The 17638-nt window shown below is 41.4% G+C and overlaps 1 protein-coding gene across 2 annotated transcripts in view; it reads left to right on the top strand.

Moving 5' to 3' along the window:
• The first annotated feature begins 7479 nt into the window (after positions 1-7479).
• Positions 7480-17638, top strand: part of RBMS1 (RNA binding motif, single stranded interacting protein 1) — a 68310-nt gene continuing 58151 nt past the window's right edge. Inside the window, exon 1 of one of the 2 annotated variants that reach the window (XM_010186418.1) lies at positions 7480-7652. In XM_010186418.1, coding sequence (XP_010184720.1) covers positions 7501-7652 — 152 coding nt within the window. In that variant the 5' untranslated portion in view covers positions 7480-7500. The remainder of the gene's footprint in view (positions 7653-17638) is intronic. The other variant, XM_010186410.1, reaches the window with a different exon arrangement.

Here is a 17638-nt window from a genome sequence, read left to right as displayed (position 1 = left end):
GTCTTCAGTGTCATGTGCTGGACTTGCTGCCTTTCAGCGGCTTGCATAAACCCATTAGTGTGTGAGTTAAGCCTCTCTGAAAGTGGACATGTTTTCTCCTAATTGTAATTTGAATCCTCAGACTGGAACAAAAACTTACAGTCTAGGGATTCAGCACCATTTTATCTCTGGATCCTGAGCAAAAGCCTGGCTGGTTTCATTGAAGGAAATGGGTCTGCACATTTACTAGAGTCAAGAAGGAAGTTGGCAGTGAATTCTTTTGTGTCTATTGCTCAATGAAAGGCTAATCACAAAAACGTGTACATGCTTTTTTGTCCAGTAGATCTTCCTACCAAGCTCTCTTTCCTCAGGTACTTCAGTGTCTCAGCTTTCTTTTTATATTCGTTTAATATTGAGTAGCTGTTGGATTGCTGCAGCCTGTTCAAATTTCATAAAACAAACTTTTGCTTTAGCTGAATCTCTAATTTGATCATGGCTAGGGCATGTACCAATGTATTGTTTCAGAGGATTGCCAGGGAATCCAGGTCTAAGACTGAGGAGGAAGAGGATGCTGTGATTCAAGATGAGCAAGTAGAGCGGAGAAGGGCTGGTAGCATCTGCAGAGGAACGGGACATAGCTCAGTTCAGTGCTCCTGTCTCTGTCCTTCGTGATGCTGTGGTGGGAGTAGTTTCATGTATCCAGCATCTGTCAGTCAGTGGAGCACCTAAAAAATCCCTGATGGGGAATGAAGTCAACGGAGGTTAGCTCCTGAAAAATTAGAAGCCTTTTTGGTATTGCTAAGACTTTAGAAGAGCTACCTGAACCAGGAGGAGCTTCCTGCATCCATTGCTTGCTCTGTTGCAATCTCTCCTGCTGTCTCAGTGTTAGAAATCATTATTTAGTAATAATATTAATGAGAAAAATCCCAAACCTGTTCTTGGTGAAAAAAACTGTTTGGTGGCATCAGTGTGGGCTTTGTAATGAATTTCAATGTGGCCAGGATTATACTCCTACTTTTTCAAGTGTCTTAATGAAAAGGAAATACATAGATTTGGAGCTTTGTATCACTACTAGCAGGAGGTTGCAGTTGCATTAAGCTTTAATGTGTATAATTTAAATAATATTGATTCCATCTCCTGTAAAAATATGGGACCCTGACATTTTGTAACAGGCTGGAGTGGTGTACTTCTGTACCTTCTGTTCTCAGTAGTTGTTGCTTTCTGATGAAAGCCAATGCCGTCCTGTTATGTTACTGTGAACGATGGTTTGTCCTCTCACCATCCCAAGGGAAAGGGAGAGGGCTTGGTTTATAATCGGAACAGTCTAGTGGTGAAGTTGTTCAGAGCACCTGAGCTGTGACTAAGGATTTATGCAAGACTGACTTGTTTCGTTGCTGATAGAGCCTCTCTTCATGAAGATCTTTTTAAAAGGAAGCTGAGAAAAGCACCTTCTGACTCCTGCATTTCTGTATTTCAAGGAAAGCCGCCTTAAATTGTTCAGAAAAAAAGGTGTATTGGCAAAATCCAGGAAAGCAGTCAGGAACCTTTCTTGTTCTTACTGGCAAGATGGTTCACGTTACTTAAAACACAGTGAATTTGAGAAGAAAGACAATATTAATTTTTTTAAAAAGTCAATGTGCAAATAACTTTCATTTTTTACTTTCATAGGTATGTGACGATATCTATGTCTGTGTTTCCTTTTATTTCCTTTTATTATGGAGAAGACTGTCATCTGTATTTAGAAAAGTAGCTTTCATAGGACTTGGTTATAACATGCAGGCAAGAAAAAAGGCATAACACTCTGCTTCTTTCTTGCAAAAGTCCTCTTAAAGCTTGTGTTAAGGAATAAAATTAAAGCTAAGGGGCTTTATTTCTGTCTTTGGTGTGTTTTGTTTTTTAAGTACTTGAATCTTAACCTGTCTGTTGTAGTCCATCGTAATGCCAGCTGTGGTATTTCAGGCATAATTCTTCCACGCCAGGGTATGGAAGGTGTAGAGAATTTTCTGGGAGAAACCCAGGGCCGGATCTCCAGGTGCTTGCAGGCTGTCTGATATTTCATAACAGGGAGTCTCTGCTTGGTGCCAGCCTCCACCCACAGGGTCCTGCCTCTTCCCAGCACCTGGTTGTTTCTGCTCCATGTGACTGTAGCACCAACACCCATCTTCACTACCTAAAGGAGCATGGAATAGGCTTGGATCCTGGGTGTGCAAATAGCTCTGTGATCACGAGACACGGTATCCGTGGTCTCAGCCAGTAAACCATTCAAAATAGTCCTGTTGACTCTTGCAGTGTCACTGCGACACCACGTTCTTTACCTGTGCAGAGAGAACTTAAAGTCTTTGGTTTAAAGGAGGAAAAGGGGGCAGGTCCCAGGGTTTTCCTCTCCTGGGAAGGTTTTCAATAGCGTCTGCAGGACCCAGCTTCTGAGATGCTCTCTACATTTTATACTGGTATCATCCTGAAAATGCTTGGAAAGCAGCTGACTTCCTGAATCTTCCTGTGACAAGCGCTAAAAGACTGGAGAACAGCAGTTGGAGAGCCTACCCTAAGGCAAGAGCTGTGAATACAAGAGCAGCATCTTTATTTCTACTGCTTGACTCACGTCCACTGAGAATTGGACTTGGAGAGGCCTCCAGAAATTCAGTTTTGCTTGCCATGAAGTAGAATAGTGCAAGGCACTCGAAATGGCATCCCTGGTACCACCATCAGTTTGCAGGCTTAGATGAAGTGTTCAAGGTTTACTGATTCCTTATCTCAAGGATAAAACAACTGTCTTCAGCAGAGAACAGCAATTGCTGTTAAAAACACGGATTTCTTCATTCTGTTCAGAACGTGACTTTATTCCATACAACCTCCTGTTTCCTAAGTTGTGCACTAATTGTGTCAGTGTCTTGCTTCACTACATGTGGCATCTTCTATTTTCCTAAGCCCCAGCTTTCACTGGATGTACAAAGCTCTGTGTTAAATTGATGGGGGGGGGGAAGAAATCAACCCCCAATTTAATCCAGAAATGTTCTAGATTCATGTAATGTAATACTTTTTATCACTGTTGCACGCATACACAAAAATGCATGATAATTTTTGTATCGGTGCTCATTACTGAAGGTGCTGTTTAGTGAAATCAAGGAGGTTAGACACAGTCAGGCAGGGTGAGCAGACACTTGAAGCTTAGTCACCTGAACACAGCTAGGCAAACACCAGTGGCAACATTGTGAAACTATGAGATGATCCAAGTAGCAATTCAGGCTAAATCAGATAGTTACTGTATGCGGTAATTTATGGTTTGAATTTAGAGCACATGTGTGAAAACTAACTTTGTTGTTAAAAGTCGTGGTATTTTTTCCCATCAGGAATTTTAGCTGAGCGAAAGAACTTCTAATTAAATGTTAGCGTGTTATATACCTTCACAGACATGCTTTTATAACACAGCACAGAGTTAGAGACTTAAGAGTTGCTACCATAATAGTCACGCTCTGCTTTGGGACAGTTGTTATCCAGGTTGTCTTCTGCTTGTTGGAGTTTCCTTGGACTTTTGCAGTGTGGAGGCAGCAAGGATCAGTATCTCTCAACTCCCAGGTCGAAGGACTTTCTCAGGGTTGTTTCATTTTGTTTTGGTTGGGGTTTTTTGTATGGTTTTTTTCCTGTTGACAGCAAAGAGATTCTTCTCCTCCTTGGCAGGCGAATTTCTGCTCTGACTCATTTCCAGTCCTTAAGCACAGAGTGGTTTATAAGAAAGATAGGAATGATTCATATAAAGAAGAGTATATTCTCCAGTTTTGTTGGTTATTCCCATTTGGGTTTTATATTGAGAGAAAAACACAGGCAGGCAGTTTTCCTTGGTTTAAGGCACTCCACGGGCACTGTTCTGTCACTGAGCTTTTCCTTTTCCTGACGAGTACCTGTGGTTTTCCCACTGCTGTGGTTGGGCCGTGGAGGGCTGGAGGAAAGGTCCCTGGGAGATCAGGCGAGGGTGTTGGGAGCTCCTCACAGCTGGCTCCAGAATGGGATGAGGTGATCATCATATGGGGTGATTATTCTGTCGCTGGCCTTTTTGGCTTAGATGTGTGTTGAAGATGACAGGAAGGAAACTGCTGTGGTGAAAGGAAGATCGCTGATTGCCTTTGGGAGTGAAGAGTAAGGAGGAAATGCTCAAACAGTGTGAAAATCAAATTTTATTTCTTGTGAGCAGGAATATTGTCGCAAGAAACAAGTCTGTTACTTAGATTTATTCCTTCTTTCAGTATTTTAATGTAAGGTGCAATGATTAAAAATAAAAATTAATAGAAGTGTTTTTGTTTATGTTACATTATTGCAAACTGTTGTGATGTGCATATGATAAAATCTTAAGAACAGCTTTTGATAGGAATTCTCGGCAGAGACTACAGTTTGTAAAACAAAACTTTTTTCAAAATTGATTTCAGGTTTTATGAAGAGCTTTCAGTTATTGTTCATGAAAGCTGTTTCTAGACAAACAAGCCCAAACTTTGGCCAGGTCTTCACAGCAGAACGTCTTGCCAGCCAGCACTGCATCAGCCAGGGGTGTGGAAAAAACTCATACATCCCCACTGACATCCACGGGTTGGTGAAACCCCAGGTGTGGATGCAGCTGTGCCGGCAGAGAAGTTTTATCAGCTTAGCTCGTGTCGCTTGGGGAGGTGATGCAACTACGCCAGCAGAAAAACTCTTCTCTTGGCACGCGTTGTCGCTGTGGGAGGCTCTGCCAGCGCAGCCACAGCAGCGAGGCCCTGCACCGCTGCCGAGGCCTTCGCGACTGGAAGAGAAAAGGCCCTTTGAACAAAGAGAGACCCCTGTCGTTTAGTTCCTACAAGTTGTTGATGAGGAACAGAGCAGAAAGAGTGATTTGGATTTTAAAATTAAGTTTTAACGTGATAACTGTGTTTAAGTCACATGACTTTAAGATGTCCCTGGCCTTTTAATGGTTGTCTGTGTGTCACTGGGTGGCTGGGCTAGAGCGCTGCAGTGTGCCCAGCATCTGTGTTTTGTAAAGCCGTGCGTTTCTGTGGAAGCAGTGGAAAACCTCTCTGTAAACTTCGGAAGACAACTGTAATCACATTTACATTCCCGTCATGTTTGCATGTGACCACCTAGCACTGGAGCATCTTCATGTTTAAATAAAAGTTGAAATTTCTCAGAATGGAGTGTTTATGCTGTACAGGAAGACAGAGCTAGGATTCCTGCTCTCTGCACACAGACACACACACATTTTCCTCTCCTGTCTTTGGCCAGCTGGTAACAAGATTTTACAAAACTCCACTACTTCATAACTTAGAAAAACCAAGATTTGAAGGGAAAAACATTGTAAGAAGTATAAGCAAAACCAAACCAAAGATACTGGAAAAAAGAATGGAGGCTCTTAGTCTCCAGTGGTCATTACCAGTTAAGATGATGACTGGTCAGCGTGCGTTGACTTTTCTGACAGCTGTATGTGCATGCACGAGGGACGTGCGCGGTTCGAAACCTTGAGCAGAGCAGTTGTGTATTTGATTACTGTGTGCATTTTGAGAACTCTGAAGAGTAGCACTGTGCCAGACTTAAGTTTGTTCAGTTTGTTATGAAAATGTTTTGAAAGTCGTTGCTCTGTTATCCTATATTGCTTGTAACCCTAAAAATAATTGCCTGGCAATGATCTGACAGCCTGACTTGTGCTGCTATGGTTAAAATCCGTCAATGTTTCCATTACAGACTTGGAGGGAGGGTTTAATCTTTTTCTCGTTTTAAATCATGCCTGGAAGAAATTCTAGATCAGCGCTTCAACTCTGCGTATAAAACTTTTGGAAGAGATTTGATGTTTCTAAAAACCTTTATTTAAGAACAAACAAACCAACAAAGCCTCCGCCTTGTGGCAATGAAATATTGATACTCAGTTTTGAAATTTTTAATGATCATGAATTTTTTTTCATATGTTCAGTTCAATTAGGCAACAACGATGTTTCTACATATCAATGTCGATTTTATAGTCAGTGTTGCAGTTTGCTGTGCCAGGCTATTATTGCTGCATAATAAACTTTGCAATATGCCCAATTGAAAGATTTCAAAACTTTCCTAGGGAAACACAAAAAAGCAACACATAATTATCGTGAAGTATCTGATACGAGGCATGTCTTTCCTTTCCTCCCACTCACAATTTCATTCCAATTTCCCGAGGTTATCTCCAGATAGTTTCGCTTTTCTTGTGTATTAAGGCTGTAGTTTTATGGATGCTTTAAACTGAGGTAAGCTGTAATCCCCTCCTCTCTGCCTCCACATTCCTGTTCCCTGCCTTGTGACAGCCGCAGCCTTTGCCCAGCACAAAACCACATGTGGTGAAACCAGAACAGGGAAGATAAGGGGTTTTTTGGTTCAAGCTGTGGCTGCACAACTGTTTGACCAAAGAAGAGGGTGACACCAGGGCAGAAACAAGTGAGTCTCCACTGACATCTCGCTTTATATTCCGCTTTTGCCCCGCAGTTCACAGGGTTGCTCTTTGCCGTGAGCTCCTCGAGCTGTGGAGGCTCAGGCTTTTGCTGGCGAGGGGCTGCGTGCAGCCAGTTCTTTTGTCAGTGCAAATCTTGTAGTCACAATGCTTTCACTGGCAACTCGAGTTCTCTAGTATATTCGTTAAGGTATTCTTCTCTTACAACACCACAGACCTGTTCATAGTGTTTCCTCTACAGGGTATTGTTGTTCATGCAAATGATTAAGATTGCTCTGCTGCAGATTTTCTCTAGGACATTTTTACATGCCGTTAGGGTCTGATTTTTAAGAACAATAGCATGGGTACCTTGAGGACTAGGTAGAAGTGCTCGTGTGCTTATGTCCTTTTGAAACTTGACTTTTTTGCCATTATACAGAATCTTTTTCTTGACACACTTGAAATAATCCACAAGTGCTGAGATCAGTGGCAGTATGAAAGTTCTGCCAAGGCACATGATTAATACGAAGTCTGGTCTTTAAGCTGTCTGCTCCTTCCCTGTCTCTGAAAAAACCAGTAGCAGTATTATGTGGAGTACTACAAGTCAGAAGAGATACAAAAGAGGCTTCTAATTATTTTTATATTTCTGAATAGATTAAGAAAATAGCATAGTCTTAATGTATCCCACAGTAACTCCTTTATGACGTGTGAAATAGTCATAATGATATAAACTTAGTTTATATCTGTTGGAACCTAGAGCAGCAATCTTTCTTATTTCACTTTCACATCAGGTGCCACAATGAAGAGGGGTAAAATCCTATGAGTAATATTCAGCAGAAGTTATATATAGCTTGAGCCTGTGTCGTGCATTAAGCATGCTTCAGATGGTAGTTGGGTATATCAGAATATGCACGTGAATCCTGTCCCAAATGTGGTGTGAAAGCAGGTGTATTTAAAATAAATGAGTAATTCTGTGCAGATTTAATGCAGCGCTCCAAATATTGAACGGGCTGCTGTATGCTGAGCTAATGTGCATGCTGAGATTGCTATCTGTGGTTTCCTCTAATGCGCTTTTTCCTTTGCAGCAGTCCATTGTACCAGCCCACCCAATGGCTCCTCCTAGTCCCAGCACCACCAGCAGTAATAACAACAGTAGTAGCAGCAGCAACTCAGGATGGGATCAATTAAGTAAAACAAACCTTTACATCAGAGCACTGCCTCCAAACACCACTGATCAGGACCTGGTAAAATTATGCCAACCGTAAGTACCATGCTTAAATATAAATTATAATGTCGTACCTTTAGAGCTTATAGGAGGTACACGGAATGAGTGTTTGGATTACGAGGTCAGGAAAACAGATTTGTAAATAAAAATCCTTGTGCTGTTGTATGTTTGCAAGTTTCAACTGCCCTGGCAATCGGAAGGAAAAGAATGTGTTCGGCGCTTTGGAGAAGCAAAGAAAGTTGAAATATAGTGGTGAACAGAACCGATTGCTTTAGTAAAAACTACGATCACCCATGCTGCTGCATGATGCTGTTGAAATCCTAGAAAAATGAAAATTAACAACTGAATGTGAAACTTGCTGTTAAGAACCTGCAACAGAGGGTCTCCGCTGTTCACGGCTAAGAGAATCTGTTGATACAAACTCCTCAAGTACTTGCTCTGCATCACTGTAAACTGCAGTGTGCATTTGGATGCTTATCCTCGTTTCAGACTAATTTATGTTGGCTGTGTGTGGGTCAGATGTCAAGAGATTTTGCAGTTATCTTATTTATAGGCTGTTTAAAATCACCTTTCTTAAATGTTTTACTGACTCGTAAAAATCCTTAGTACTTCTGAAACGTGTAGTGCACTTTCTGGATTATTTTGAAATCAAAAGCACTTAGCTGAATTGTCAGTACTACCTGTAAGAAAACTGTAAGAATTCTATAAGAAATTATATACAACACTACTGCCTGGTGTTCTCAAAGTAACTTTATGTTCAGTTTAGCTGATCAGTAACTTAAGGATATTCAAAAATACATGCCCAAGACCACAACAAATGTTAGCAAAATAGCTAGGAAAACCTGTAAGTCTTGGATCTCAGCTTATATGAGGCAAAAAATCTGGTACCTGATTTATAAAGAAGACATTTTTTGTTCCCTTTTTAAACAAAACTTGGACTTTCAAGATAGTCACGTGTTGGTCATCTTAGTATTGTAGTTAAAACAACTTGTTCTCAGGTCTTTAAAGAAAAAACCATGCTGTTTGGCCATTTTCCGAACAGCAGATGAAAGCCAGGTATTTTACAGAAAGGAGTACAGGTTATCAATCTGTGAAAAGATTCGTTGATAAAGTAAACATTTGTACAGCTTCCCATATGACAGTGACCTCTCATCACTTGAATTTTAGTTGCAAATGCATGTTTTACAGAAGTGGATTTTTCCTTTCCATTTTTGTCTTTTGAACTGATGAGGAAACCTTGGCCTGTGCACTCGTGTTACGTTAGGACAGAGTTGTGAGGTTATTTTGCACTGGAGCCGCCCAGTAACTGCTATTTGTGCAGTGGTTACTACGGCTCCTTAATCTCTTTCTGAAGACATTTTGGTTTGCAGAGCCTTGGATTTCATCGGTGCGTGAACATCCTAGAAAAAAAATAAGTTTAATCCTTTGCTGTAACTGGTCCTTTTCCTCTTGGATAGCTGAATATTCCGATTTTGTTGTTGTTTCTGTTTAATGGGTAATTGTAGTTGGAACAGCATGAATTTTGAAGATAAAGAAAAGGCAAGAACTGCAGCCACGGGGTTATTAAATCCATTCTGAAATGAATTTTCTGACTTGGAAATTTGTAGCTTTTCTGCCTGTGAGATACTTCTCTCCGAAATTTCGTACTTGAGAGGAAAGGAGGCCCTGTCTCCATTTCTGCTAGGGAACAAAGTGAAATGTCCAGAAATGTTAAGCTTGGAATATCTTTCATAAATCTGGGTAATCTCTTAAGAGTCCTAGGCTTCCCTGCCAACACAGCCCCTTAGCAACTAACTTGATGCTGCGGTGCAATCGAAATGACAACACTCTCCCCTTGTTCACAGAAGCTCAGTAATCCACTTTATTATAGACTCTGGAGAGTTTCAGATGCAAAATGTTTCCTTCCTACAAATCTGCCTAAACTTCTAGGACATAGAGGGTGATATATTTGTGAAAGTGAACCTGCCATATTCATTGTTTAAACTGACACAATACAAAATAAATGGAGAATGAAATCTTGGACACATACAAGTCAATGAAGAAGCTGCTGTTTACTGCAGATCTCAGAAATATTTTCATTAGCTCTTCCCAAATGCCTGAGTTTTTACTGGGAGGCTTTAGAGTAATTTTAGCTCCTTTTCCTCATGTAGAGTGGATCTTGCTGTCCTAAGAGGGTGTTCACTGATGCTAAAAGTAGATAGGAAGGAGGCTCAGCATATTGCAGGAATGATCTTGCTAGCTGACAACAAGGAGTTTTCAATCGTTGTACAGAAAAAGGTCTCTGGCATTGTTTTATATCTTTTGGCTGTGTTCAGATAAGACAGAAAATCACCTGTGGGTCGAGGAAATAATGGTTGAAAAATGTCATTATTACTACAAATGCCAGAGACATCTCATCTGCCCATATTTTCCCTCTGATCATCATGGATTTACATCATATGTGCTGTACTGAAAAGTTATTTTCAGTGATGATTATTGTAGAGAAATAGTGGTTTTAGTATAATCTCTTGGAATACAAGGTAGAAGCATCTACAAAGTTCTGTGGGGAATCTGGTTACACAGTGACTTTTATTTGCTTTAGTCAATATGTTTGCTTTAGTTCTTGCTCACGACAGCTAGCAGTGCCAATTTTTGGCCATGTTTTTATTTTGATCAATTATTTTTGGTGAATCACTGAAGAAATCTCTTATCAAATTATAGAAGCGTTGGGCTTGCTTTCCTGTGGTAACGCAGCTGCGGAGTATTTACAAACACAGTTACCAGACGTTCACCGTTTTTGTGGAAAAGTACTTCCCTTGCCAATATAGGTCTTTCCAAATCTACTTTCCATCTTCATCTGCCTGGTTCTTTCTAGTGCTCTATTAGGTGAAGCTTTCTCCACTTTTCCAAGATGAAAAGAGCATATTACAATTTTGTGGTGTGGGTTTACCTGGGATTACAGCTGTTTGCAGAGAGTACTATTGGCTTTTGTGTGGGAAATGCCACGTTTCTGAATAGTTCATTCAAACTCGAGCCTGCTACTCCAGTTCTGCATCAGGAAAACAAATTTCTTCATATCAGTTGTGCCAGAGGCAGAAGCGTGGGGAAGAAGAAGGTAGGTATTATGTTTGTTTCAAGGATGTTATAACAGCCAGCACAGAGCCAGTGTCGGGGGACACTGTGAGAGTCAGTCCTGGCCATTGGAGCTTTCTATCGGGTAGGTAAGGGTAGGCAAAGCAACTGATGCAATGGCTCACAGATATTATCTTTTATGTGGCAGAGTAGACATGAGAAATTAGCTTAATAGAAGGACAGGAGCAAAGGAAAGGAGAAATTAAAGTGAGGAGCTGATGAGCGTGGTGTGGGGAAGCCTGCAGGAAGCCACCCGACCTCAGCACTGGCTGTGAGGCTGGGACTGATTTCTGCCGCCGTTGGCTGTGCCCGACTTGGCTGCGCAGCTTCTTTTCCCAACCATGCAGTGCCATTGCATGAGCTCTGCTGTACTGAGCAAACCTCTGCCATGAAGTGCTGGTTTTCCAAGGTTGCTGGAGCGCTGTCAGCCTCGGTCATGCCTAACTGTACTCCCTTCCCCCAGCGTGGCTGTCAATATGTTGGTGTGCCTCCTTCAGCTGTTGTGTTGGCTTTTTTCTTATGAATATATTATTTAGGCTTCAATTGTACTTACTTGGTGACTGTTACAGTCATTTCTTGCAGCTTATTTAATATCTGGATCTGAAGATGCAAGATTAAATCCATTCCAGTTATTCACTGAAGTCGTTGAGACTTAGTGAATAACTTGCGATTAGGGCCTTGTGTGATTGGGTCTTAGGAGATTCAGCCAGGAGTTTGTAACTTGCTTTGACACGTTTTCTAGGTGCTTTCCAGACTTTCACTAAGCACTGTGTGTTGCTGTGGATAACCTTTATGCCCAAGCCACGTGGTTCCAAAGCCCTGTGCTTTCCACTGTCTTGCCTATGATTTACTTGCTAGCCTGCAGCATGGCATCTCTGTGAGGCTGACTTTCTTCAGAGAACTCCTTTTGTGCCGTTTACATTATTAAATGAGGATGATGCAGCAGACCCTTCGTCCTCTTGATGACCCCCAGTCCCAGGGTGAGATTTCAAGCTTTGAGGCTTAACCCAGGTCTCTCCCATTCAATTCGGCATAAATTATCTTACCAGCCCACCCTTTGGTGTGCTCCTTTCCAGGCTGTTTGCTCGTACCATGTCACTTGTCTCAATCTGTTTGTAGTCCATATGATATTTTTGAAATCTGTTTTTATTCTGGACAGTTTCACTTGGGCTCTCCCCCTTAAATTATTGCTGTATGGTTATAATGTGCGTATTTAATGGGATTACAATTAGGAAAGCAGCTGGTTTAAGGTAACAAAGTTAGAGATATAATTACCATGACAGACTGTTCTGCGCCAAGATGGTCAGAACATAAAACCAGAACCTTATAGTGGCTTCCTCCGCTTATGTGCGTTGCTGAGAGAGTATTTTAAAGATTCCTTCCTAAATATTTAGCATCATGAACACAGGCATAGCTAAAACAAATGGCAGGCTAATGGTCATTTTGAAACATTTCACAGAATCACAGAATCGCTCGGGTGGAAAAGACCTCTGAGATCATCATGTCCAACTGTTCCTGTCTACCCCCTAAACCATATCCTTAAGTACCTCATCTACCCGCTCTTTAAATACATCCAGGGATGGTGACTCCACCACCTCCCTGGGCAGCCTGTTCCAGCTTCTGACGACCCTCTCAGTAAAGAACTTCCTCCTTATCTCTAACCTGAACCTCCCTTGGCACAGCTTGGTGCCGTTTCCCCTTGTTCTATCCCCCATCACCTGGGAGAAGAGACCAGACAGCTTTGTTTCCACAGCATGGGAACTTTTTTTTGATAGTGGTAGTTGAGTACTGTAACGTTTCCTTGTTTTGGGGCAAGAACGCCCAGAAGTTGTTTCAGTTCCCTGCTCTTAATAAAACACGTATTTTCATGAAGTCGTGTGACAGCCATTAGCATATTAATGTTTCCATGTTCTTTCCTTGCCATGTAATTGTGACCTCTCCCCATGCTGCCATTTCCCATCTCCTTCAAATACACTTGGGAATGAGAGGTGGTGAACTGGAGCTCGAACGTTTACTGTCACAGGGAGCTGCTGTTGCTGTGGTCAGTTAGGAACAAGCAATCTGCCAGTTGTACTCAACGTATCTCATTAGAAAAAGGGCATGGCCGGACTTCAGGAAATAGTCTGGCTGCCTTTTGCATTTAACTCTTCTGGGAGAATGGTCTGGGCAAGTCATTGCTGCACAGTTCAGTCTAAGTAAATGTCTGTTGCACGTGAATACAACCCTTTCAGATAGACAGTCTGGGTAGAGGAAAGCGGAACGGGAGACTTCAAAGCTAACTTCTCCAATTTTTTGAAATTTTTTTTCTTCTTTCTTCTCCATTTTTCTTGCATTCTTCTTTCAAGATTTGTCAGCTGCACTGAAATATTTCATTCGTAATTATGTGGAATAAGATTTCATGTCATCTAATTAAGTGTGATACATCAGTGTCTCTGAAACTGTTCCCTTTGAGATCAGTGTTAACACTGATTACATTGGAGCAGGAGCTTATCTATTGTTCTTACTTTTTTAGGGTGGAAAGAAGTCCTCTACAAATTAGTTCTTTTAGAGGTGTATGTATGCATTTTTTAAAATAGCATTATTGCATACATCTCTGCATAAATAGTGCTAGGTTTACAGAATATCATTTGGTTGTAGGAGGAGGTAGACTCTTTGGGAATTGTGCAGTAATTGATTTGTAATGTTCAGCACTAGGTTGTATGGTACCAGCATAATCCTTTTCTTTACTCCTTCTTCAGGCGGTGTGGCATGGTTTGGGTTTTGTATAATCTGTAGTAGAATTCCCTTAATGGTACTTTTTCATCTGGCTTTGCTCTTCAGAGCAAAGGTATGTTCCCTAGATGTAATAACTGATTGTGGCAGTGCTGTGTTGCCTCTGCAGGTGCACGTTGGTATGGAATGCAGTGCAGAAAAACACCCACAATAACCCTAGGACCAGGATTTAGATAATCTCACCTGTGTCCTGCCCAGCCAATGCTGTCAGAGGAGGAGTTGCATACCAGTCTGGTATGTAAACTGGCTCTACTGGCTTCTGTCCTACCTGGTGATCTTTTAAGAGGCTTCTGTCAAAATTAAATACCCCATTTGTACAGCTTAGAAGAAACAGTATTCAAGTTTTGCATGTCCCTTTTGCCAGATGCACTGGAGAGATGTAGGGCTGACATGGAGACCGAAACGCTGCTTTTTGTTAGGGCTTGACTTCCGCACTCAGTGGCGAGGCATTTGCGTGGTACGCCATGGGAATTGCGATTGGCCTGGAGATGTGATGTTTGGTTTAAATAGTCATTTCCTTTATTTTTTTTAGCATCTGCTTTCGGCAGTCATGTTATGAAATGTCTAGCCTGGCATGATGTGAAGGAAAACTCTCTATCTTCCCCTCAATATTTGCACTTTAATTAGACAGAAATAAAATTCAGACAGCATTACATTCATGATCAAATGAAATTCATGCTGAAATACTCTCTGAGGAGTTCCAGGGTATTTTTTTTGTACGATAATGCTGCCTGTAGAATGTCATTAGGGAGCCGTATGTATTTTTGTGGAAATTGTAATTGGGGAAAAAAGCAAAAAAAATTGTCTTCTGCAGTCCTATCCTCTGAATGCAGGCAGTCTCTTGAGATGCCTTGAATTTAACACAAATATAGTTTTAATTTACTCTCTGTTTTGTCATTAAGCAAAGATTGAAGTTTTTCAAACTCAATCTTCCCCTTAGCCTAATAGCAATCGGCAGTTCTCCATTGCACACCCTCTTAAAAAACAAGCAGTCTGAATCCAGGTGGACGGAGGAGCTCTGTCCACACCATGGTCACAGATGCGGGGACGCAGTGATTGCACAAGCTCCATCTCCCCCAGGAGATGACGGTTTTGTTGCAGTGCGGAGCTGGAGGAGAGGTGATCCCATGGAATTTCCTTTAGGAAGTGGGGGCGAGGGAGGAGAGTGGAAGGAATGTTTCAGCCACAGCTGCTTGTAAAAGAAGGACTAGGAAAACAGATTGGTTAAAGGACCATCAAAGATCTCTCGTTGGAAAACAAAAGCTGGTTTGGTAGCTTGGGACTTGCAAAATCTGTTAGCATTTGCAATTCTGCAGATATTTATTGTACAGAGATGCAACCCTTGTTCCCTATGGCAGAGCTGCAGAAAGTGTCCTGTGGCAGCTGGTGGAATGGCCTTGGTCAGGGTCCCGGTCCACAGCCTCCCTGGTGGCAGGGGCCTCACTCAGATGGGACGTGATAGCAGCATAGTTATTCATCAGAATAACCAGTAACTCAAGAGCGTTTTGAAGGGGATTGTTTAATTTTGGTGGACTACTGAAGCCGTTAATGTGTACTGATCAGGCTCTTTAGTGGGTTCCATGATGCAGATTCCAAAAATTGTCCCTGCTGTTTGAGACCGCTTAGGCAGGTGACTCAGTCAGAAACCAGTTTGGAACTGAATCAGCTTAGAGCCCAAGTTGGGTTCTGCCCCAGTGTGCTTGCATTAAACTTGCCCTTTTTCTCAGGATGCCATTCAGCGTAGAAAGCAGGATCAGTATTTGCAAACATATTCTTTTCTCTAATGTCTGATATCTTGTGTGGTTTCACATAACTGAGAGAAATCGCATGAAGTCTTGACTTTGTTTGCTAAAGGTTAGTTCTGTTCAGGTCTGATTTCTGTAATGCTAACTCCTTAAAATGAAAAAATGAGCCTTCTGTTGTAGACATATTATAAGACCAGTTATTTTTTCGGTAGCCTTTCAATCTTTTTTCCCCACATTGTTGCCAAGCTGCATTTAGGGTTGGGAAAGTAACACCTCCAAATGGTTTGCAACCCAGATAATAAACATCCATAGTAAATAGAAATTCAAATCCTGCTGACTCCACAGAAACTTGTAATTGCGGAGAAAAATCAGTGCTTGTCCTGCCCCACAGGATTCTACCCTGTTTTGACATTCAAAAAACGTCAGCTGCCTCAGTTCAGTTTGAGCAGTGCCTTACTCAAGACTCAGACCAGCCCTGTAGAAAATTAAACTTCTAAAGGGCTGCTGGGAGAAGAATTAACATCTTGTCATTTAAATGTCTAATCTCTGCAGATAGATGTGCAGAACTTGGAAAAAAAAGTCACATTTGGGTGTTAATAATGTTATGATACATGGACACAGAGCAAAAAACACCAGTGAAAAACAGAAAAATAGACTTTGATTTGGGTTCTGTTTTGGCACCGTTGCTGGTACAAATATTCCACTTGAAATAACCTGTGTGAGTCGAGTTATTCATTAACAGAATCAATTTCGGTAGAAGAAATATGTTCCGATTTGTATTCCTATCCTACCTCTTCTGTTTCCATTTCTTCTTTTACTTACTTTAATCTCTGATTTTCTCAAGAGTAAAAGAATTGTAATAGGTTGTTTTACTGCCACAACAGAAATCCCCCAAGATAAACACTGAGTTATTGCATGAATTTTTTGAGTATTAATAATTACATTTAATTGAACATTTTGGTCACTTCTTAACTGAAGTATATTAGCCCAAAACGTGTGTTCTTTTGAAATATTTGTTTTCTCTACTCTGTGCAGTTGTGTAACTGTACATGCTATCTTTTGAAAGGCAGTATTAATCAGAGTTTTTGCTTCGGAGAACATTGTTGACTTAAAGCCCTAAATATTACCTGTATTTCAAATCCTGGTGCTGCTTTTTGGCTTAGATATAGTCACTAACAAGCTTTCACAAGTCTATCAAAATATCAGCAATTATTCTGGTGCGTTACTAAGGACTTTAATGTCTGTGTGAGTGCAGTTGTGAAATAAGTGTTCCATTAATAGAGGATCTTAAACCGGGGAGGGGGGGAAATGCTGCATGCAGGGTAATACAAATACTGGAGAAATCTCAAATCTTTTATTTGCAAAACCTAAATGTCAGAAATAAAACAATCTAAACACTGGAAAAAAAGCCAAACTACTAATTTTTGCTTTCAAGGACTCTGCTGATAGAGTAACTGAAGAGCGTTTCAAGCCTGTAGACTAGCAGAGTTGTACAGTTCAGGATGTGGTTTATTTTGATGGGTATGTACAATCACCAAGGAACTGGTGTGTTAACAGATGTAGGACGGAACTGCTTACCTGTGCCCCTGTGGTGCTGGTAAGTTCGGCCGCTGTGTGTTTGCAGTGTGCTTTCAAGGACCAGAAAGCATGGAGCATCTGCAGGAGCCCACAGCTCCTATTGCCAGCGTTAGGATTTCAAACCACTTAGCGCTCCGTAGTGTGGCTTTAGGATTTGTTTGATAGTGAAGGCTGAGCCTCTCAGCTGGGTAGTTACACAGTGCCAGATAAACTCCATGGTTTATGGTTCTTTCTTTTCTTTTGTTGTTTGGGTTTGTGTTTTTTTTTCTTCTTCTTCTTTTTGACTTGTAGCTGTGCAGTACCCCAAGGCAGAAATCTTCCCCGTGTTGAGTCTGAATGCCTTGGCTGAGTTCTGGAGAGGCAGTTTGGCAAAGAGAAGAGAGACTCTTTTCCTTCAGGGCCTGAGGGTATCAGCACGGTGGGGTATCCAGTGGAACTGACATAGCAGCGAGCATTTCCTTCCACGCATCGCTGTTTGTAGCACTGTGATCTGAAAAGGAGCGTTTGTAAATCATCTGCTTTTTTTTTCCCCAGATATCCTGTGTTCAACTCCCTGCGTTTCCCACACTTGAAGCTACTTGTTTTTATTGTGTGGCAGGCTTTGTTTTAACTTTATTGTTAAGGCTTTTTTATTTGTTGCCAAAAGTCTCTTTACTATATTTTGAAGATCTCAAATACTGAGAGGGAAGATGTTGCTCCACGTTCCTTTTTCTCAGTGGCAGCTTATAGGGCTGCCATGTTGCAGTACAGAAGTAGAGTACTAGGAGTGAAAGACCATAAGCCAGGACTGCTGTTGAAAACCATCCATCATTATAC

This window comes from Mesitornis unicolor, unplaced genomic scaffold (assembly GCF_000695765.1).
Source record: "Mesitornis unicolor isolate BGI_N332 unplaced genomic scaffold, ASM69576v1 scaffold20270, whole genome shotgun sequence".
NCBI lineage: Eukaryota > Metazoa > Chordata > Aves > Mesitornithiformes > Mesitornithidae > Mesitornis > Mesitornis unicolor.
The sequence above is the reverse complement of the archived record's forward strand: the minus strand, read 5'-3'. Positions and strand labels throughout refer to the sequence as shown.